We start from the raw sequence: 22,225 nt of genomic DNA on the forward strand, positions 1-22,225 counted from the left end.
TATTCTGCCCTTTTGAGGATAAGACTGGTTTCCTTGGCAACCTGGACTGAGCATTGGTTGTCTTAGGATCTGTGCTGTGCACAATGTTTGGCACATAGCAAGTGCTCAGCAAATATTTGTTGAACAAAGTCTATGATAAAACATTTAAAATAGATTGTGTTTTCACTCAATAGTGTGTATACTATGTTATGTATATATAATATATATGTATGTATATGTATATATATATGTATGCATATATATATATATATATATATATATATATAATATATATAACTTGTGCCACCTCTGCTTTTTAGATTTTCTCAGCTGAAGGGCCTGAACTTGTCCCATAATAAACTTGGGTTGTTTCCTGTATTGTTATGTGAGATTTCTACACTGACTGAGCTAAATCTCTCCTGTAATGGATTTCACGACCTGCCAAGTCAGATTGGTGATCTCCTAAAGTAAGTAGCTTGACTTTTCCTGGAGTCTTCATTTTCCTTGCAGAACAGGTTACTTGTCATGGCATTTGGGACGAAGGTGTACCATGAGCTCTCACAGTGAAATAAGTCCTGTAGTTATGAGGATTCCAGTCAGCAGCAGTTACTTGCCGACAGCAGTGGCTGGTCCTCAGTTTCAACAGCAGAGACTCTGACTATTTGTGATGTTGGAGGGGCCATCACTGTCAGTTATATATAAGCCATTTTACTAAGTTTCTGTAGATAGACCTAGGACATTTTCTCATTTATTGGAGTCATAATAAATTAGTGACATTAGTCAGAATCCATAATTCTAGTTCTGTCCATTCCAATTACAACCTTTCATAAAGTGGACTTGTTTTGTTTTCTTCCCACAGTCTTCAAACTCTCTGCCTTGATGGCAACTTCCTAACTACTTTGCCTGAAGAATTGGGAAATCTGCAACAGCTTTCATCCCTGGGAATTTCCTTCAACAACTTTAGTCAAATTCCAGAGGTTTATGAGAAACTCACTATGTTAGATAAAGTGGGTATGGCAGGAAATCGACTGGAAGTCCTAAACCTTGGGGTGCTGAACAGGATGAGTCACATCAAACACGTAGATTTAAGGTAAGGTTGTTTGTTACCGTATCTTCTTTATTTCTTTTTTTTTATTTTATTTTTATTTTTATTATTTATTTATTTTTTTTCTGAAGCTGGAAATGGGGAGAGACAGTCAGACAGACTCCTGCATGCGCCTGACCGGGATCCACCCGGCACGCCCACCAGGGACGACGCTCTGCCCACCAGGGGGCGATGCTCTGCCCCTCCGGGGCGTCGCTCTGCCGCGACCAGAGCCACCCTAGCGCCTGGGGCAGAGGCCAAGGAGCCATCCCCAGCGCCCGGGCCATCTTTGCTCCAATGGAGCCTTGGCTGCGGGAGGGGAAGAGAGAGACAGAGAGGAAGGAGGGGGGGGGTGGAGAAGCAAATGGGCGCTTCTCCTATGTGCCCTGGCCGGGAATCGAACCCGGGTCCCCTGCATGCCAGGCCGACGCTCTACCGCTGAGCCAACCGGCCAGGGCCTACTGTATCTTCTTTAGATAGACCTCTAACAGACTTGAGGTTTTCTCTTTATAAAGACTTCTTTAAAACATTAGGCTTTTGCCCTGGCTGGTTTGCTCAGTGGTAGAGTGTCGGCCTGGCGTGCAGGAGTCCCGGGTTTGATTCCCGCCAGGGCACACAGGAGAAGCGCCCATCTGCTTCTCCACCCCTCCCCCTCTCCTTCCTCTCTATCTCTCTCTTCCCCTCCCACAGCCAAGGCTCCATTGGAGCAAAGTTTGCCCTGGTGCTAAGGATGGCTCCATGGCTTACACCTCAGGTGCTAGAATGGCTCTGATTGCAACAGAGCAACACCCCGGATGGGCTGAGCATCGCCCCCTGGTGGGCGTGCCGGGTGGATCCCGGTGGGGCGCATGCGGGAGTCTGTCTGCCTCCCCGTTTCCAACTTCAGAAAAATACAAAAAAACCCACATTAGGCTTTTAAAGCTATATTTTGAAAGCTGTATGTAATAAAAGCTTCATTTTTCAACCAATAGCAGAGAGATTATGAATGAGGTAAAGGTGTATGTACCACATGATAGAGACTTCAAATTGCCTTTGAAACAAGTTGTTCTAACTTATCCTCCAAGCAACATTTTATGAGAATTCTCATTTTCTTATAACCTTATCAATGTTGGATTTTAGCATTCTTTTTCCTTATTGTCAGTGCATTAGGTAGAAATGGTAGTTCTTTGTTTTAATTAGTGTATATGAGTGAGGTTAAATATATTATTGCTTATTGATTGGTAGTTTGTATTTTTCTACAAACTTGACCATTTTTCTGTTGAATCATTGAATTTCTTCTTGACATCCATTCTATTATAATTAAAATGTTAAAGGTTTTACTAATAATTTTTAGGAGTTTTTATTTTTTGTTATCTTTTCCTAAAGGAGTTGGTAGAAGACACATACTAGATGTTCTGTCATTTACACTAATATTTTTCAACCTCTGGTCCACAGACTGGTACCGGTCCCTGGAAGAGTTAACCACCCTGATGTTGTATGAAGATTACAGAGTCTGTAATCACTGGGTTTATGATCTTCATACAACATCAGGATGGTTAATTCTTTCATGAACCGGCACAAAATTTCTGGTGGACCAGCAGTTGAAAACCACTAATTTACACTGAGCCACTGATATCCTTGTTAGAGACATAGTAACAGAAAAATATATTGAAATACAAGGAAATAAAAACAGGCTTGTGTGCTTTGTCATATATTGGTATAGAAAGGTACCAAGAAACCATTTTCTGTAATTTGCCCTTCAACTATTCCATTATAGATACTGATTATTTTCCTTTCCAATAATTAATGTAATGTAATCATGGCACTGGGGAGAGTGGGCAGAGCAGCAGGAGGCATGGCTGCTGCCTCTTGCTGCGGTCATGGGGCTCCATGCCTGCTGCCGCTCACTAACCCAGAGCATTATGTTCAGTTTCTTCTTCCTTCGTCCTTCTTCTTCGTCCCTACCTAACTATATTAGGTATTTGTATGGAAGTTTTTAACTAACTTTGTGGGTATGGTACCTTACTCTTTTCTTTTTGTTTAATTTATTATGTATTTGCCAAACTAGATTGTCTTAGTCTAAAACAGGGGTCGGGAACCTTTTTGGCTGAGAGAGCCATGAACACCACATATTTTAACATGTAATTCTGTGAGAGCCATACAACGACCCATGTATGTTATGTGTTTTCCAATAAAAATTTGGTGTTGTCCTGGAGGACAGCTGTGATTGGCTCCAGCCACCCGCAACCATGAACATGAGCAGTAGGAAATGAATGGATTGTAATACATGAGAATGTTTTATATTTTTAACATTATTTTTTTTATTAAAGATTTGTCTGCGAGCCAGATGCAGCCATCAAAAGAGCCACATCTGGCTCGCGAGCCATAGGTTCCCGACCCCTGGTCTAAAACAAAGAACTGAAGGTACAGCCATCTGGTTATTTACTTAGTACCTTGCAAAATGAGGCAAATAGTGAAATTCTTAAATTGTTTAGGAAAGAGAGAAAGGGATCAGACATCTATTTTTCTTTTGATGAGTACATTTAGTAGATTTTATTTCTAATGATTTCCTTATTTCTGAATATTAAGGATGAACCATTTGAAAACTATGGTTATTGAAAATCTGGAGGGAAATAAATACATCACTCACATGGATTTGCGGGACAACCAACTGACTGACTTAGATCTTAGCTCCCTATGTAGCTTGGAGCAGCTGCATTGTGAGCGGAACCATTTGAGAGAGCTGACACTCAGTGGCTTCTCCCTTCGGACTCTCTACGCCAGTTCGAACAGTGAGTTCTCTGTCCAGCCTCCTGTTTTTTCTCCTATAGCTCTCACCAGAGCTTTCTATGAACAGTAGCATCTGTGGTGACCTTAGCCACTCTGCAAAGTCAAATTTGAGGTTCACTGAGACCATGGTCTTTGCTGTGGAAATATTTTTTATCAGGCCCATTTCCCATTCTTAATGTATCTTAAGAATCTGAATGAATGGCCCAATTGGGAAAGACATCATTGACAGATATAGTCCTTAGTAACCAAGATTCTGTGACAGTACTATGGGAATGGGGTTTGTTTGAAGTTAGCTACTCTGTTTACAGAATCTTGAAATTCAACAACCTGGAAGAATTCATATCAACACTTGCAGTTTTGACACTTCAAGAGTAAAGAATTGCCCTGGCCGGTTGGCTCAGCGGTAGAGCGTCGGCCTAGCGTGCGGAGGACCTGGGTTCGATTCCCGGCCAGGGCACACAGGAGAAGCACCCATTTGCTTCTCCACCCTTCTGCCGCGCTTTCCTCTCTGTCCCCCCCCCCCCCCCCCCCCCCCCGCAGCCAAGGCTCCATTGGAGCAAAGATCGCCCGGGCGCTGGGGATGGCTCTGTGGCCTCTGCCTCAGGCGCTAGAGTGGCTCTGGTCGCAACATGGCGACGCCCAGGATGGGCAGAGCATCGCCCCCCGGTGGGCAGAGCGTTGCCCCATGGTGGGCGTGCCGGGTGGATCCCGGTCGGGCGCATGTGGGAGTCTGTCTGACTGTCTCTCCCTGTTTCCAGCTTCAGAAAAATGAAAAAAAAAAAAAAAGAGTAAAGAATTCAGCTTCACAAAAGTTATGCAGATGATTAGTTCTTATAGGAAAAGGCACTCAGCTTTACTAGGCACACCAGGGATGTGCACATTAAAACCCCTGTGTGACATCATTACACACCTACCAGGACTAGAATGAAAAAGGCTGAAAATACCAGTGTCAGCTGTTGGGAATGTGAATTGGTACAGCCACTTTGGAAAACTGTTCAGTACTATCCACTAAAGCTGGACATAAATACCCCCTCGTACTCAACATTACCTCTCCTAGCTTTTATTAGTCCACAAAAGACAAGGAAAAAATGTTTATAGAAGCACTATTCTTGGTAACCCCAACTAGAAAAGACTTACATGTCCTAACTCTAAATGGATAAATAAATTATGGTATATTAACTCGAGAAGCTTGATACCACGGTGAGAATGAACTACAACCATATGCAGTAAGAAGAACAGATCTCACAAGTGCAGTGTGGAGGGAACGAAGCCAGATGAGACTTCACATACTGTATGTGTATACTTACGTGAAGCAAAAGTAGTCTGTGGTACAGGGATTTGGGATGGAGCCAGGCGGGGACTGGAGGGGTAGATGCGGGAAGCTTCAGCAGAGCTAGCAATGTCCTGTTTCTCATTGATCTGGGCACTGGTTACACTAGTTTGTTCCATTTGTAAAAATTGATTGATCTATACACTTAAGATTGTTGTTCTTTTCTATATTTATGTTTTGCTTTAGTTGAAAGTTAAACTATTGCCAGTAAAAATCCAATTATCATGTTTTTTTAGAAAAACTAAGTAGTTACTGTTAACATTTCACAATTGCCTGATCCAGTGTGTAGCCAGTGCAGTACACAGATCCTTCATTCGTTGTTGTGTTTGGTCAAATTGAGATCAAGCAGTAATGTGAGTTACCCGGTGGGTTTTGTCCATGGTGACATCAGTTTCCTTCCTGATGATTTCACTAGGCCACTTTTCTCTTTTTAATCTCCATCACTTTCTTCTGAGAGAATGTGACTAACACCTATTTGTTTTTTGATTAGGGCTGACAGCAGTGAATGTCTACCCTGTACCCAGTCTTCTCACTTCTCTAGAACTTTCCAGGTGAGTGTGTCTCATGAGGGTGGTGCTTGTTTGATTCCTAATATTTAAGAGATGTATTTGGATAATTTGGTAGTTTTGAGGTACAAGAAATCTAAATATATTGAAGTATTTGGATAACCTGGAGAAGGATAAAAGGATGAGTGGAGTAAGTTAAATGTCCATCTTGTCTAGTTAAGGGAAAGGTCGTTCAGAAACAGAAATGTGCCTGTGAATTACTCGTTCTTATAGTCTGTGGGCATGGGGTGAGGTGAATCATGCACTGATTTCCTTCTGGCCAATTGGAATCAGATAATTCTTATTTTTTATATCTTAGTTTATTTTGTGGTCAAAACTAAATATAAATGAGGTTTATTTTATTTCATTTTTAACACATTAGGCATTCAGCATTTAGTGGTTGAGTTTGACAGTATCAGAGAGAGACAAATAGCAGTCGCAGGGAGGTATCCTAAGTGCCAGGTAGAGAGTGCTGGAAGTGGGTGCACAGGGCAAGGCAGTGAGCAGAGTCCTATATGGGCAGGGTTGTTGCAAAGATTAATTGAGATAATAAATGCCAAATATATAGCATAGTGCCTGCAATAAAACAGTCTCTTAAGAAATATTAGTTATAGCAGTATTCTTTATGTTATTACTTTATTATCATTATTATTAAGCTATTGTTCTAGATACCCTTCTCTGCATTTCTTTTTGTCATATCTTCCTAGCAAAATCGATCCAGTATTACACGTTTGGGTACTTGTCTCTGTTCACCTTTCTATCAACATCATTCATTGAGCATCTACTATATTCCTAATGGACCAAGAATGCCTTGGGATAGCATGCTTCTGCCCGTAAGGGGCTCATGGGCCAGTTAACAGATATATTACAGACTGATGAAATCAGTTCCACTCGTCATCGTACATAATGACTTGTATTTATTTATTTTTTATAGAAACCTGTTGGAGTGTGTCCCTGACTGGGCCTGTGAAGCAAAGAAGATAGAAATACTAGATGTGAGCTATAATCTTCTGACAGAAGTTCCTATGAGGTAAGTGTGTGTAATGTATGTATTATGTATGTGTATATTAATCTATATCTTTGTATGCATGTATTTAATTATTTTCCTAGATTTGGGTTACCTTGCATAGGTACTTCCACTTATTCAGTAAATATTGAGGACCTGCTCAGTGCAGGGCCGTGTGGAGTGCTGTGAGGGATACAGTAGTGGGTGATGCAAGGAACTCAGTGAGCAGGTAGGTGAGGGGACTTGTGCACAGATAACTGATAAAACATAACAAGAATTGCTGGCATAGGTTAGTGATGTGATACTAAGAATAGATCATTTTTATTGGATGAGTTGTTGTAAGTTGGGCAATGTTCTAAGAACTTCACTTTTATTACCTTACTTAGTCCTTTTACAGCCTTATTGTATAGGCAGTGTTATCCTCATCTTACAGAGGGCAACTAAGGCTTGAGGTGGCCAGGCAACTTGCCCAAGGTCACACTTAACTAGGAAGTGATGAGAGCTGGCATTTGAATGTGGTTATTCTTCCCTTCCCTTTTCATCACTGTACTCTATAAATAACAGGTTTTAGAAATACAGAACTTTGAATAATTAGAGAGTGCTTCAGGGAGGATGCATATTTGAGTTGATCTTTATAAGATGGTAGGATTTCTGTACTTGGGAAAGGAGGTAACTGATATTTTGAATATATCATTTTCATGAGGTGTAAAATATGTGGTTATCACCTAGTGGAGTCTTTAAAATTAAACTAGAGGCTTTGTAGCATAGTAGGTATGAACCCAACCTTTGGAGTCAGATCTTGGTTCTAATCCTGACTGTGCCATTTATTATGCTCAATGTGAGATCTTTGGCAAATCAGTTACTAACCCATCTGAACTTCAGAGTTAAGTGGCCTAGCACATTTTAAGCACTGAATAGTGGTTTTGTTATAATAAATTTTGTTATTAACTTCTTATAGTTAATTATATTAATAGATTCAGTGAATTTTTAGTGCTGTCTATACTTAAAATCTCAAATCAGTTTATTCTAGAAATTGTTTATTTAGCTCTTTCTGTGCTGCTTGCTTTCGTTAATTCACCTTTTCCCAGAATGACCGTAATGACTTCCTGGTGGGTGGTGGGTAAAGAGAAGGCAATGGCTGCTTTCTTGACTCAAGAAGAGTCTGTTTCTGTTCATTTACTGATTTCACTTAATTAGCCAAGGGCAGACTCAGAAAGAAAGATTTAAGTAAGTTTTTTCTTTGTACTGTTCCCACCTCCCCACCCCACCCCACCTGCAGAATTCTCAGTAGCTTGAGTCTTAGAAAACTGATGGTGGGACACAATCACGTGCAGAGCCTCCCAGTGCTAGTGGAGCACATCCCTCTTGAGGTGTTGGACATTCAACATAACCTGCTCACCAGGCTGCCGGATACCCTCTTCTCCAAGGCCTTAAAGTAAGTAGCGTAGATTTTATTCAGAAGAGCAGAATCAGTGGCTAAACACACTGCACTGACTTGTCATTGGCGTGACCTTTGGAACTAGATTTATAGTGTTTACCTCATAGTCCAGCTGTGGGTGGAGACATTTGCTCTTGCTATGAAATAAAATATGACGGTGTTTTATGAAGCAGTAATCTTCTCCTCAAACGTTGAAATAACCATCAAATACTTAAGAAGTTTTGGTGTAAACAGCTTCAGACGGGGGGGGGGCGGGGGGGGGCTCAGGCTTTCATCTCAGAAAAGGAATACAGGTATGACCTTTAACAGAAATTACAGTGTCCTTGGAAGTTTCAGCTTTCGCACTAGGAGAAAAGGACATGGCACTAAAGTTTAGCTTTTGCTTCTAGCTTCATGAAGCTCTCATTCATTCTCTATATGCTGCACTTTTTTACTACCTACTTTGAAAACTGCATTTAAAGGTAACATTGTTTCAGAAGGTGCTGTTTGCTTTCTCATTGTAAATTAACAATAGATGATATGTCTTCTTATTTTAACACCCATAATTAGGTTTATTTTATCTCCATTCAGTGGAAATTAGTTTTTAATTATAGCCTTGTGCAATATGGAGAAGGCTGTATTGTCTTCAGTTTAAAAATGGAGAAAACAGAGTTAGTTAATCAGTAGTAATTTAACATAAGGCTACAGCAGCACTTTTCAACTGGTGTGCCTCAAGAATTTTTAAAACATGCAATACTTGACTATTTAGTCAGAGTCACTGACCTCTTTTCCCTTAGATTGTCAAGAAAAAAAAATGAGAACAATACAGCAAAAGCTGTCTGGTGTAAATCAAAATTATACCTATTTTTTTTGTCAGATCAGCAAAAAAATACATGTTTTGTTGTGCTACAAAATTTTAGGGATTAATTTATGTGTGCCATGAGATGGAAGAGGTTGAAAATCTCTGGGCTGCAGGAAACATGCAAAAAGCGTTTAGGCTATAAGTGTGTATAGTTCTTTGTCTGACATCTTCTATATCTCAATACACTTTGTTAGAATTTCCAAAAAATAAACCCTTTGGAAATTCAAAAGTGTTTATATATATTTATATTATATTATATTATATTAATCACATCATATCATATATATATTTTAAGTATAATTTGGCAACTAGTAGCCACGAAGAAAAGGCTGACTGGCGTGTGTTCTGTCAGCCTCAGATACTTGAATGCATCCGCAAATAGCCTGGAGTCTCTGCCATCTGCTTGTGCTGGGGAGGAGAGCCTGAGTGCCCTGCAGCTGCTCTACCTGACCAGCAACCTCCTGACCGATCAGTGTGTGCCTGTCCTGGTGGGGCACCCGCACCTGCGGATCTTGCATCTTGCAAACAACCAGCTACAGACTTTTCCCGCGAGGTAAACTAATGCAAACTTCGGTCATTTCAGACAAGTAAGAGGGATTCCGCATTTGTCAGATTACATTGCAGCTATCTGCTGGGTTTTCTTACTTTATGTCAAGTGACTTACTGATGCTGTGAATATACGCATTGAATCAGAAACTGTTTGTGCCCAGTTGTTAAGTGTCAATAATGAGAGAAATTGCGGTTAATTCTTAGTTGTAGTTATCTAGTAATGAATGGTCTAAAAATTTTTAAACCTACAAAAGTACAGGCTTATGAAATAAAAAAAATTCTGGAGACAGTTTTTTCTTTTCTCTTGTCAGCACTATTTTATAAAATACTGTTGAGTCCATTGATTTATTACATACAGTTGACCCTTGAACAACATGAGGGTTAGAGGGAGCTGACCCCCATATAATTGATAATCCACATACAACTTTTGAGTCTACTGTCAGCGCTTTGCATGCATGGATTCAGCCAAGTTGGATGGAGAATAGTATGTTTGATCTGCAGTTGGGAAACCATGGTTGGAAATGCAAAAATGCTGTTTCCCATCCACAGCTAGTCTAAACTGTGGATGGGAAGCCTGTGGGGATGAAGGGCCAGCTGTATTTATTGAAAAGGGTCAGCATATAAGTGGATGAGCACAGTTCAAACCCACCTTGTAAGGGTCCGCTGTCTCTGTGGGGTGCCTGTTGTGTGTTAGTATCAGGGGAGCAGTGGTGAAGTCAGTCTGTGTTCTCCAGGAACTTACAGTCAGATTGGGAAACAGACAGGCACATAGGCATTTGCACTGCAGTGTAATAATTCAGGGTAATAAAGATACACGGGTGGCTAGCTGCACTGCACAAAGCCTGGGAGTGGGGTTGGCCTCCCAGGAAGAAGAAATGAACAGTAGTTAGCTGGGCTTCACCAATAAGAAGACATAGAAAGACATTGATGTGGTCAGACTTTTAAAAAGTATCAGTACAGAAATATCTTCCAAAATATATTTGATTAAATTTGATAGTAGAAAAATCCATCTATACCATGAAAGTAATATTAAAACTCATGTTTTGAAAAACTAAAAAAATAGGGAAATGTTTCATATAATTTGAATGAAAACAAAACTCTCATTCTTTTTTTTTTTTTTTAGCAAGAGAGACAGAGAGAGGGACAGATAGACAGGAAGAGAGAGATGAAAAGCATCAGCTCATAGTTGCAACACTTTTTAGTGGTTTATTGATTGCTTTCTCATGTGTCTTGACTGGGGGCTCCAGCAGAGCCAGTGACCCCTTGCTCAAGCCAGTGACCTTGGGCCCAAGCTAGTGACCATGGGGTCACATCTGTGATCCCACACTTAAAGCACATGACCCCGCGCTCAAGCTGGTAAGCCCACACTCAAACTAGCAACCTCGCGACCTCGGTTTCAAACCTGCGTCCTCAGCATCCCAGGTCAATGCTCTATCCACTGTACCGTGACCTGGTCAGGCCAAAACTATATTTTGATTCTAATTTATAAATTTTCTTGGAGATGATTTCCTGGCCAGTTGGCTCAATGGGTAGAGTGTCAGCCTGGCATGCAGATGTCCCGGGTTCGATCTCCAGTCAGGACACACATGAGAAGCTTCCATCTACTTCTTTTCCCCTCCCTCTTCCCCTCTTTCTCTCTTCTTGCAGCCAGTGGCTCAGTTGGTTCAAATGTTGGCCCCAGACAGGGGCAGCCAGGTGGATCTCAGTTGAGGCGCATGTGGGAGTCCCGTCTATGTCCCCTCCTTTCACTTAAAAAAAAAAAAAAGGAAAGGCCCTGGCCGTTGGCTCAGTGGTAGAGCATCAGCCTGGCGTGCAGAAGTCCTGGGTTCGATTCCCGGCCAGGGCACACAGGAGAAGCGCCCATCTGCTTCTCCACCCCTCCCCCTCTCCTTCCTCTCTGTCTCTCTCTTCCCCTCCCGCAGCCGAGGCTCCACTGGAGCAAAGATGGCCCGGGCGCTGGGGATGGCTCCTCGGCCTCTACCCCAGGTGCTAGAGTGGCTCTGGTTGCAACAGAGCGACGCCCCGGAGGGGCAGAGCGTCGCCCCCTGGTGGGCGTGCTGGGTGGATCCCGGTCGGGCGCATGCAGGAGTCTGTCTGACTGTCTCTCCCTGTTTCCAGATTCAGAAAAATACAAAAAAAAAAAAAAAAGGAAAAAATAAATTTTCTTAGAAATGTGATGAACTCAGAAAAACTGATAGATAACTTTTGTGACTGTTTGTGAAATGAGATATTTAGAGCTTATAAAAGATAATCAGGATAAACTTGATTGCTTTTTTGGAAAGAATTTAAATGGTGTCTTTTAAAGTGAATGTAGAATCTTGCCTGACCAGGCGGTGGCGCAGTGGATAGAGTGTCGGACTGGGATGCCGAGGACGTAGGTTCGAGACCCCGAGTTTACCAGCTTGAGCGCGGGCTCATCTGGTTTGAGCAAAAGCTCACCAGCTTGGACCCAAGGTTGCTGGCTCAAGCAAGGGATTACTCGGTCTGCTGAAGGCCCACAGTCAAGACACATATGAGAAAGCAATCAATGTACAACTAAGGTGTCACAACGAAAAACTGATGATTGATGCTTCTCATCTCTCTCCATTCCTGTCTGTCTGTCCCTATCTATGCCTCTCTCTGACTCTCTTTCTGTTTCTGTAAATAAATAAATAAATAATAAAGTGAATGTAGAATCTTAATTTCAGGATGTGATAGATCTTTTAAGATCCTATGAGATTAATTCAGTTGGCTCCACATATAGTCATATAAAGTGAAAATGACTGACCACTGACAAGTTATATTAGTTTATAAAGCTTTTGAGAGATATGAGATGAATACTCTGAAACTGATGAATTCCACCTAATTTGATGACACTCTTATTGTTGGAGGGGTCAAAAGCAGGCTAATATAAAACTTAAAACATATTAAAAATATGAAAATAAGTCAGAAGTAAAGACAAAAATGAATAGGAGATTATACAAAATTATAGTACTCTGAAAACAGATAATAAAACAAAATGAAATTTAGGAGTAGTACATGAAAGAAAAATACATGCTCTGTACTGCATAAGAAATCCATGTCAAGCCATCTCCTAAACAGTGTTATCATTGCACAGGCACAATCCAAGTCTTCTGTTTCTTTTGCACTGTTTTCACTATCTAGCACAGTCCTGGGTGCTCATGAGAGACTGATGCAGATAGGGACACATGTTTCTACCTACAAGTGAGAAAGGTCCAAGCAGGGGATAGTGTGAGAGGAGAGTGTGAGATTTGGACATGCAGCACTTTTAAACTATAATATTAAGTAAAAAAATAAAAAATTATAAAACATAATGTAGCATCGTTTTTTAATTTTAAAAATAGAGTTTCATGCATTTAAAAGGACAAAAATACTCTTCACCAAAATGTCATCAGAGATCTCTGGTGCTAGGATTAAAAGATTTATTCTTTTTCTGTTTGTCCCTTTTTTCAGTTTTTTCACTGAATGTATATTACTATTGTAGTAAAAAACAGTTTTAATTTACTGAGCTTAGGTATTAGAAAATATATATTTATAGCTTTTCTAGCAATAGAAATTATAAGAAAGGGCAGGATATAGATTTTATGTAAAACAAATATACATATGAAGTTTAGTAGGAAATTCAGCAAAATAAGAGTAATAATTTATTCCACTTAGAGGTATTGTTGATTTTATTTTCTGAATGTTTTCGCTATGTTACAGCAGTTTATTTTTGTAATTTTTAAAATCAGTAAAAAGAAGTCAGAGCAATTTGTAATAATCTAGATAGAGGTGTTAGGCCATTTTTTTTTTTTTTTTTTTTACATTTTTCTGAAGCTGGAAACGGGGAGGCAGTCAGACAGACTCCCGCATGCGCCCGACTGGGATCCACCCGGCACGCCCACCGGGGGGGGGTGCTCTGCCCATCCGGGGGGTCACTCTGTTGTGACCAGAGCCAGTCTAGCGCCTGAGGCAGAAGCCACAAAGCCATCCTCAGCGCCCGGGCCATCTTTGCTCCAATGGAGCCTCGGCTGCGGGAGGGGAAGAGAGAGACAGAGAGGAAGGAGAGGGGGAGGGGTGGAGAAGCAGATGGGCACTTCTTCTGTGTGCCCTGGCCGGGAATTGAACCCAGGACCTCCGCACGCCAGGCCGATGCTCTACCACTGAGCCAACCGGCCAGGGCATGGTGTTAGGCCATTTTAAGATATTTAGAGAAAGCTTTGCTTAATCCAGTGGAACAATGTGATTACTTGTGTTATAGTCCCTCACACAGCGCTGTGTGTATAATAAACACTCAATTAAATATTTAACAGAGATGGATTATGTTACGAATAGGCAATGGTAAAAATTTAAAACTGAAAGGACTCTTAGTGATGATTTAGTACAGCTTCTTTTATAGCTGAGGATATTGATACAAACTGATATTAACTTATGCAGTATTTTGCAACCAGTTAGTGGCGAAGCAAGTACCACAATCAACCTACGAACCCTAGGCTGATGCTGCTCCAGCCCTTCTGTAAGTCACATAGGAAGCTGTTCATGTTCACAAGACCCAGCAGCGGCATGAGAAGCAAGGGAAGCTTCAGCCCCTGAAACACACCGACTGGCAGATTAGGCTGAGAGTTAGCCGAGCGGTCACCTTGCTGAGTCCTTCCCTTTCCAGTGCTGGTCATTCCATTACGACCAGTCACCTGGCAGTGGACCAGGTCGCCTCTGTATTCTGGCTGCTATAAAACTTGCTTGGCAGCTCGTTTTGGGTGCACTGTGGTATACTGGTGTTTCTTTTCCAGCAAACTAAATAAATTGGAACAATTGGAGGAACTGAACCTAAGTGGCAACAAGCTTAAAACCATTCCCACAACCATAGCGAACTGCAAAAGGCTGCACACCCTTGTCGCACACTCCAACAACATCAGCATTTTCCCAGAAATACTGCAGTTGCCTCAGATCCAGGTACTTTCACGTGCTGGCATGGCGTCCCTCGGGGGAGGGGGCAGACAGGGGTGGGGATGAGGTTGATCTCATAAGGAAGAAGAAAGTGGCAGTTAGGGACCACAGTATATTTATTGGATTTCTGGGAAGAAATTAAGCTCCCTTGGAGAATATAGTAGGAGATTGAGCATTAGGGAGATAAGAATTAACTACCTATGGCGTATTTTCTTTTGATTTTCCATTTTCCTGTCAGTTTGTAGACCTAAGTTGCAATGACTTGACAGAAATCCTAATTCCAGAGGCTCTGCCTGCTACCTTACAAGACCTTGACCTGACTGGAAATACAAATCTGGTTCTGGAACACAAGACACTGGACACGTTTAGGTAAGAAGCATTTTGAAAATGAATCCCCATGTGCTCTTACTCCCACCAGCCATGTGTAGGTCTTCTTAAAGATGGTGGAGATCTTGATTATTTAAAGGAACAGACTGGATGAAGCCATAAAGCCTCTCATTCTCTACTTCGATTCAGTTATGGATGGATGTTCTCTCCATCCATATTAATGTCCCCTAGCCCAGTGGTCCCCAGCCCCTGGGCCGCAGACCATACCGGTCCGTGGGCCATTTGGTACCGGGCCATAGAGAAAGAATAAATAACTTACATTATTTCCATTTTATTTATATTTAAGTCTGAATGATGTTTTGTTTTTAAAAAATGACCAGATTCCCTGTTACATCCGTCTAAGACTCACTCTTGACGCTTGTCTAGTAAGTTCTACAATTATATTTAAAGATACCACAGTTTTTACACCGGTCGCATAATTTTATTTTGTGCATTTATCCATCCCACCGTAAAGGGCGGTCCGTGAAAATATTTTCTGACATTAAACTGGTCCATGGCCCAAAAAAGGTTGGGACCACTGCCCTATCCCATTTATATCAGCATTCAGCATCACGGCTACTGCTCAGCACACACTAATTATCTTTACGTGGCAGGCAGAGATATCTTAGGTGGCACAGGTCACATTAAATTACAACACGTAAGGGACAATACGAGCTCATTCATTGGACCATGACTTAATTGTATCAAAATACTTAAAATAAGTAGACATGAACAGCATCAATTGTAACAATATTTGGCCCTTATTTCTTCCTCCTACCCTTTTCCTTTCCCCTCCTTGGCAGGGGGGTCAGCACACTACTGTCTGTCTCTCTGAAAATAAATCTTAGTCTATCAACAGACTATTTTATAAAAACATGTATTACTGTTGGGATAGTTTTTGTGAAACACAGAAGTGTATATGATTTAATCTCCCCTCCTTCTCTTCCCACAGCCATATCACAACCTTGAAAATTGATCAGAAACCTTTGCCAACCACCGATTCTGCAGTTACGTCAACTTTCTGGAGCCATGGGCTGGCTGAGATGGCAGGGCAGAGAAACAAGTGAGTGTCCTGCCGTGGGGACGGGGAAGAAAAAAGGCAGCCCCTGGCCCCTGGGAACTGCTCTGATGCTGAAAGCAGGCCATGTGCTCAGGTTGGATGTAACAAATCATACAATGTCAGCCTCAGATTAAAATCCCTCTGAGACCATGATCCAGTGAGACAAAAACAAGATGAGTGCACAGGCCACAAGATACCAGATGTGCTCTCTTGTCCTTAAAATGAGTGACTGCTACTTTCTGTCCCAATGCCAGCTTTACCCTTGTGCTGTTTTTCCTATAGATAAGATATATTGAGATACCCAGCCATAGGACGGCCCCGCTCTCTGACAGCACCCAGTCCAGTGTGATCACCCCTTCATTAGACCTCCAAAATGACCTAACTGTAGCCCAAATCCTGTATTAGGTTTTGCAGCATCCTCTTACCTGCACATCTCGAGTTCCATGGAGTGCATTCTCCCTTGCTGCAAGCCCAGCTTGTTAACCACAGGTGTGCTCCCGGGGGTCTCTGGCTGAGGACGCTGACAGTACTAGTCCTTAGTCACTACAGAGAGGAAACACTTCATCTTCCCAGCCTTTGGCAGCATTGCAAAGCTAATATGTACTGCCTGTGAATATGGCTGAATTTCCCCATTTCTTATGTCATCAACTCTTTCAAATGCTGCTTAATTATCTAATGTTTTTTCATGTATAGATTAGGAATATTCTTATTCTTGTCCAACCTCAATTAATACTTTTTTAAAGAAGGCTCCCCAGAGAATAACCCTTTTACCAATAGCTTTCTTCGATGTTTGTCTTAATCTCTGCGGCAGGCTGTGTGTGGCCACACTGGCTGTGGATAACTTTGCAGAGGGGGTGGGCGCTGTGTACGGCATGTTTGACGGGGACCGAAACGAGGAGCTCCCGCGCCTGCTGCAGTGCACCATGGCGGATGTGCTTCTGGAAGAGGTGCAGCAGTCGACAAATGACACAGTTTTCATGGCTAACACCTTCTTGGTATCTCACAGGTAAGCAGGTGGGTTGAATAATCCCTAACTTGGTTCTACTTTTGGAAAATAAATTGCACTAAGCCTGAAGGTCCAGGCCTAAATTATAGATAAAGTATCAAAATGAGATTTTGTTCCTTCTGCCCTGACCGTTCTCTCTGTATCAGCGCAGAGTGTGGGGATTTGGGTTCCTTAAAGGGGCTGTGGAACTATCTGTGTTTTCTCTATTGAACCCAAAGGCTGCTGAGGATCTGGAAAGCCCGGAAATGCTGTGAGGATTGTGTGTGTATACATGCATTAATTAGTACATTTGGGGGAGGGAAGATGATAGGCTTTTTTTTTAATTTTACTTATTCATTTTAGAGAGGAGAGAGGAAGGGAGAGAGAGAGACAGAGAGGGAGAGAGAGAGAGGAGAGACAGAGAGAGAATGTGGGGAGGAGCTGGAAGCATCAACTCCCATATGTGCCTTGACCAGGCAAGCCCAGGGTTTCGAACCGGCGACCTCAGCGTTTCCAGGTCGACACTTTATCCACTGCGCCACCACAGGTCAGGCAAGATGATAGGCTTTTATGAGATTCTCCAAAGAGTCAATGACATACAGAAAGTTAAGCACCAATCAGATTCATGTGTTTAAAATACTTATTGGGATTTACCAACTAACCTTCTAAGCCACTTAAGGGTATATGACCTGTCTGCTGAGAATCTTAGTATGTAGTGGAGCAACTCAAACATCAGGTGGGCTGCAGAGAGGAGACGCACAACTGAGAGGTTGTCGTCTTGTCAACAGTCAACAAAAAATGTTGAAGTGCAGCAGCCTGGAGGCCAAGCTGATTTTGTCTCTCATTAAAACACAAAGCAAAGAGGTTGGGCAAGGAGTCTATTTTTCATTAATAGCTAGGAACTTAGCAAAATAAAGGGTTTGGGAAAGAGAACTCAGTTTATAAAGAACCTCCCAAGAGCTGGACACTGTACCAAGCATTTTAACTTTTTTTTTTTTTTTTTTTTTTTTTTTTTTTTTTACAGAGACAGAGAGTCAGAGAGAGGGATAGATAGGGACAGACAGGAACGGAGAGAGATGAGAAGCATCAATCATTAGTTTTTCATTGCGACACCTTAGTTGTTCATTGATTGCTTTCTCATATGTGCCTTGACCATGGGCCTTCAGCAGACTGAGTAACCCCTTGCTCAAGCCAGCGACGTTGGGTCTAAGCTGGTGAGCTTTGCTCAAACCAGATAAACCCGTGCTCAAGCTGGTGACCTCGGGGTCTCGAACGTGGGTCCTCCACATCCCAGTCTGACGCTCTATCCACTGTGCCACCACCTGGTCAGGCCATATCTTTAATTTTTAAAATGAGCCAAAGAGGTGGGTATTTCATCGAAAAATTTTTCAGAGAAATAACTTGCTGAGGCTCTATTGAAACTAAGTCTTTTTGACAACATCTGCTCTCTGCTTAGCACTTCAAACCAAGTGCTGGGGGATGGATGGCGTGTGTGGGAGAACTCCAGGAAAATCATGGTGCTTCCTTCAAGGAACTTACAACCTGAATGAGTGCTTCTCAACGTGCTGTTCTAGGACAGCAGCCTCAACATCACTGGAATCTTGTTAGAAATGCAGATTATTGGGGCTCCCCCTTATCTTCTGAATCAGAAATTCTAGGGGTGGGCCCCCAGCAATGGATTTTAACAAGTCAGTGATTCTGATGCTCCAAAGTTGAAAGCACCTTGTTAAGCCATGTGGCCTGTGATCAGACACAAGTAGAAGGAGCAGAGAAAGATGTAGCTGCACTGTTTCCTCTAGCCTCACTCTCTGTGTGAAATGCCTTTCCGCAGTCGGCTAAGAGTGGAAGGCAGAACTCTTCACCACCACCCCCTATAGCAAGAGACTGCCTGCAGGGGGACAAGGAGAGGCTGGCTCATAGTCACATGGCAGGAAAACAAGGAAACCACGGACACGAAGGACTGCCCCTTTCTTCTAAAACTGGCTACTTGTCTTCCTGTTCTCTTCTTTCTAAACAGGAAGTTAGGGATGGCTGGTCAGAAGTTGGGTTCCTCGGCCCTTCTCTGTTACATCCGCCCTGACACTGCTGACCCGACGAGGAGTTTCAGCTTGACGGTGGCCAACGTTGGCACGTGCCAAGCAGTCCTGTGCCGAGGTGGGAAACCAGTGCCCCTCTCCAAAGTCTTCAGCCTGGAGCAGGACGCAGAGGAGGCCCAAAGGGTGAAGGACCAAAAAGCTATCATAACAGAGGTGAATCTTGCTCTCCACCAGCGACTTCTGCTCCCGAAGTCTAGTGAAGGCTGTTTTGCACAGAGGCGGTGGAGGTCCGCTTTCCTGCTGTTAAGCCTTGTAAACTTGATCCAAGCCAGATAAAGGAACTCTAATGAGCAGCTAAGGACTAGCAAAAAGAAAAGTTCAATTTAAGAGGGAAAAAATCTGAATTTGATTCTTCTTCTTTTTCTTTCAGTAATCACTTGTATTTATTTTGATAATATCATCATGGTGAAAAAATATCAAATACCATTTTGAAGAGCTTAAGGCAAATATTTGACTAAGGGTCTCTCTTTTTTTCACTTGATTACTAAGTTTAACTGTTATATCCAATTCTGCCTTGTGAATTTGACATCCCAAGGCACACATAAACTATTAAAATTCTGCAGCACACCAAAAAATACATTTTTTGCTGATCTAACATAAAAATAGGTACAGTTTTTTCCTTTTTATTGAATTTACTAGGGTGACACTGGTTAACAAAATTATACATGTTTCAGGTGCAAAGTTCTACCACACATCATCTGTACATTGTTGTGTGTGTTCACCCCCCCCAAGTTAGGTCTCCATCCATCTCCACATATTCCCTGTACCCTCCTCTGCCTTCCCCATCCACCCAAGTTAAGTCTCCGTCCATCTCCACATATTCCCTGCACCCTCCTCCGCCTTCCCCAGCCACCCAAGTTAAGTCTCCGTCCATCTCCACATATTCCCTGTACCCTCCTCCGCCTTCCCCATCCACCCAACTTAAGTCTCCGTCCATCTCCACATATTCCCTGTACCCTCCTCCGCCTTCCCCATCCACCCAACTTAAGTCTCCATCCATCTCCACATATTCCCTGTACCCTCCTCTGCCTTCCCCATCCACCCAAGTTAAGTCTCTGTCCATCTCCACACATTCCCTGTATCCTCCTCCGCCTTCCCCATCCACCCAAGTTAAATCTCCACCCATCTCCACATATTCCCTGTACCCTCCTCCGCCTTCCCCATCCACCCAAGTTAAATCTCCACCCATCTCCACATATTCCCTGTACCCTCCTCCGCCTTCCCCATCCACCCAAGTTAAATCTCCACCCATCTCCACATATTCCCTGTACCCTCCGCCTTCCCCATCCACCCAACTTAAGTCTCCACCCATCTCCACACATTCCCTGTACCCTCCTCCGCCTTCCCCAGCCACCTCCCCTGCAGTCACCACACGGGTTCCGTGTCCGTGTCCGTTGGTAAATATAGGGATAATTTTGATTCATTTGCATCAGACTGTTATTGTGTTGGCTGTTGTCACTGTTTTATTTGACAGAAGGGAAAAGAAATCAGAGCTCGACTAAATCAGGTATTGCATGTTTTAAAAATTCTTGCAGCACACCAGTTGAAAATCGCTGCTTCAGATGTATAGCTAGCATGTAAAGTGGATGTGAGTGCCCCCCTTGGTTTATATCCAAACAGGAGAGAAAAGTTCTGTAGTTTGACATCCTGTTCTGAAATGCAAAGTTGCAAAATGTTTTTCCTGTTATATTGTATTTCGCTTGTATGGTGGTATTTTTTAAAGAATGAAGCCTCCATATCTCTAGTATTTTGCAGCTTCTGTTTTAGAAATCAGCATGACATTTTTGCTTTCAGAGTCTTTAGCAATTATCAATATATGTGATCATTGTTTACTGCAAAACATATTCTGTTCACATCTTTTGCTCATTTTTAATTGAATTGTTTGTTTCTTTATGGTTGAGCTTTATGAGTTCTATGTGAATTTTGGATACAAATCCTTATCAGCTTTGTGTTTTACAAATATTTTCTCCCAATCTGTGGCTTGTCTCCTTATTCTTTTAACCTGTATCTTTTCCAGAGAAGTTTTTAGTTTTAATGAAGTCCTACTTATTTTTCTTTCATGGCTCATGTTTTTGGTGTTGTATCTATAAACTCATGGCCAAACCCAAGGCCACCTAGATTTTTTTGTGTTATCTTCTAGAAGTTTTGTATTTTACCTTTAGTAAGTCTGATCTGTTTTGAATTAAATTCTGTGAAAGGTGTAAGCTCCACATCTAGACTCTTGTTCTTTTTTGCATATGAATGCAGCATTTGTTGAATAATAGACTGTCCTTGATCCACTGAATTACCGTTGCTCCTTTGTCAGAGATCAGTTGCCTGTATTTGCGTGGGTCCGTTTCTGGGCCATCTGTTCTGTCAGAACTCTGTGGAAGGACTATCCATGTTAGGGTTTACCCACACCAGCGCAAAACCAAAGCAGGTGTCGTTGTAATGTACAGTAGTTTATACTGTGAAGGTCCTGGAATATCTGAGGCATTAGCTTTAGGAAAGTCTTTCAGTCAAAACAGATGAAAGGTAAAAGATAATGTTTGGTTTGATTAGTCTATTTTTACCGAATTTGGATAATGTTTTGATTGGGGGGGGGGGTCCTAGGTAAGCAGGAAATATTTTTATAAATACTATTTTAACCATAGATATTTATTGTTAGCTTATTATTTGCTAAGCACTGTATTTTCACTTATTTTAACCCCAGTGAAAGAAGTGCTTTCCATTTTGCAGCTGAGAGAGAGAAAATTGTGACAAATTCTGGTAAATGAGAGAGCCAGGAGTTTCACCCAGAGAACAACTGCAACTCTGAAATATATGATGGCTTGAGAGGCTCGGCTTGGTTTTACTTTGAAAAGAAGTAAAAATGTTATTCCTTTTCCTCTAAGTTTAAAACAGTTGTGACTTGACCTGCTCTTCAGTTTTGGTACAGTCCTTAAAGAGTAGGTAAATTTGCTACAGATTTGGACTTTCCTTCTCTAGGCCAAATAGCATTAGAGATTATTTAATGCTTTTGCTACAAAGATTCTCTCAGCCATTTAATATCCACCTGAATCTTGCCAGTTTCGACTGTGACTTTGAACGAGAAATAATTTTTAGTGACCCACCCGAGTTTTGGCCTTCCTGAGAATACTAGTGATGGAGAATTAAAGACAGTTCTGGCCATTGGTTTTCTAACAGGCGTTTCTCTCTTGAAGGACATGCTGAGAACCGCACTTCAAGTTAGAGCAAATATCTTTTGAGATCGAGGTGCCTTTTAGCCACTT

The 22,225-nt window shown here is 42.0% G+C and overlaps 2 protein-coding genes across 2 annotated transcripts in view; one reads left to right on the plus strand and one right to left on the minus strand.

Moving 5' to 3' along the window:
* Nucleotides 1-22,225, minus strand: part of LOC136380711 (IST1 homolog) — a 450,214-nt gene that overhangs the window by 244,242 nt on the left and 183,747 nt on the right. The window lies entirely within an intron of this gene.
* The window catches only part of PHLPP2 (PH domain and leucine rich repeat protein phosphatase 2), an 80,265-nt gene that overhangs the window by 53,069 nt on the left and 4,971 nt on the right, over nucleotides 1-22,225 (plus strand). The window contains exons 7-18 of the mRNA XM_066348742.1: nucleotides 300-446; nucleotides 839-1,069; nucleotides 3,632-3,834; nucleotides 5,653-5,713; nucleotides 6,642-6,737; nucleotides 7,993-8,148; nucleotides 9,345-9,545; nucleotides 14,311-14,473; nucleotides 14,706-14,836; nucleotides 15,786-15,896; nucleotides 16,705-16,899; nucleotides 18,896-19,127. Coding sequence (XP_066204839.1) covers nucleotides 300-446; nucleotides 839-1,069; nucleotides 3,632-3,834; nucleotides 5,653-5,713; nucleotides 6,642-6,737; nucleotides 7,993-8,148; nucleotides 9,345-9,545; nucleotides 14,311-14,473; nucleotides 14,706-14,836; nucleotides 15,786-15,896; nucleotides 16,705-16,899; nucleotides 18,896-19,127 — 1,927 coding nt within the window. The remainder of the gene's footprint in view (nucleotides 1-299; nucleotides 447-838; nucleotides 1,070-3,631; nucleotides 3,835-5,652; nucleotides 5,714-6,641; nucleotides 6,738-7,992; nucleotides 8,149-9,344; nucleotides 9,546-14,310; nucleotides 14,474-14,705; nucleotides 14,837-15,785; nucleotides 15,897-16,704; nucleotides 16,900-18,895; nucleotides 19,128-22,225) is intronic.

The sequence above is a fragment of the Saccopteryx leptura genome, chromosome 9, assembly GCF_036850995.1.
Source record: "Saccopteryx leptura isolate mSacLep1 chromosome 9, mSacLep1_pri_phased_curated, whole genome shotgun sequence".
NCBI lineage: Eukaryota > Metazoa > Chordata > Mammalia > Chiroptera > Emballonuridae > Saccopteryx > Saccopteryx leptura.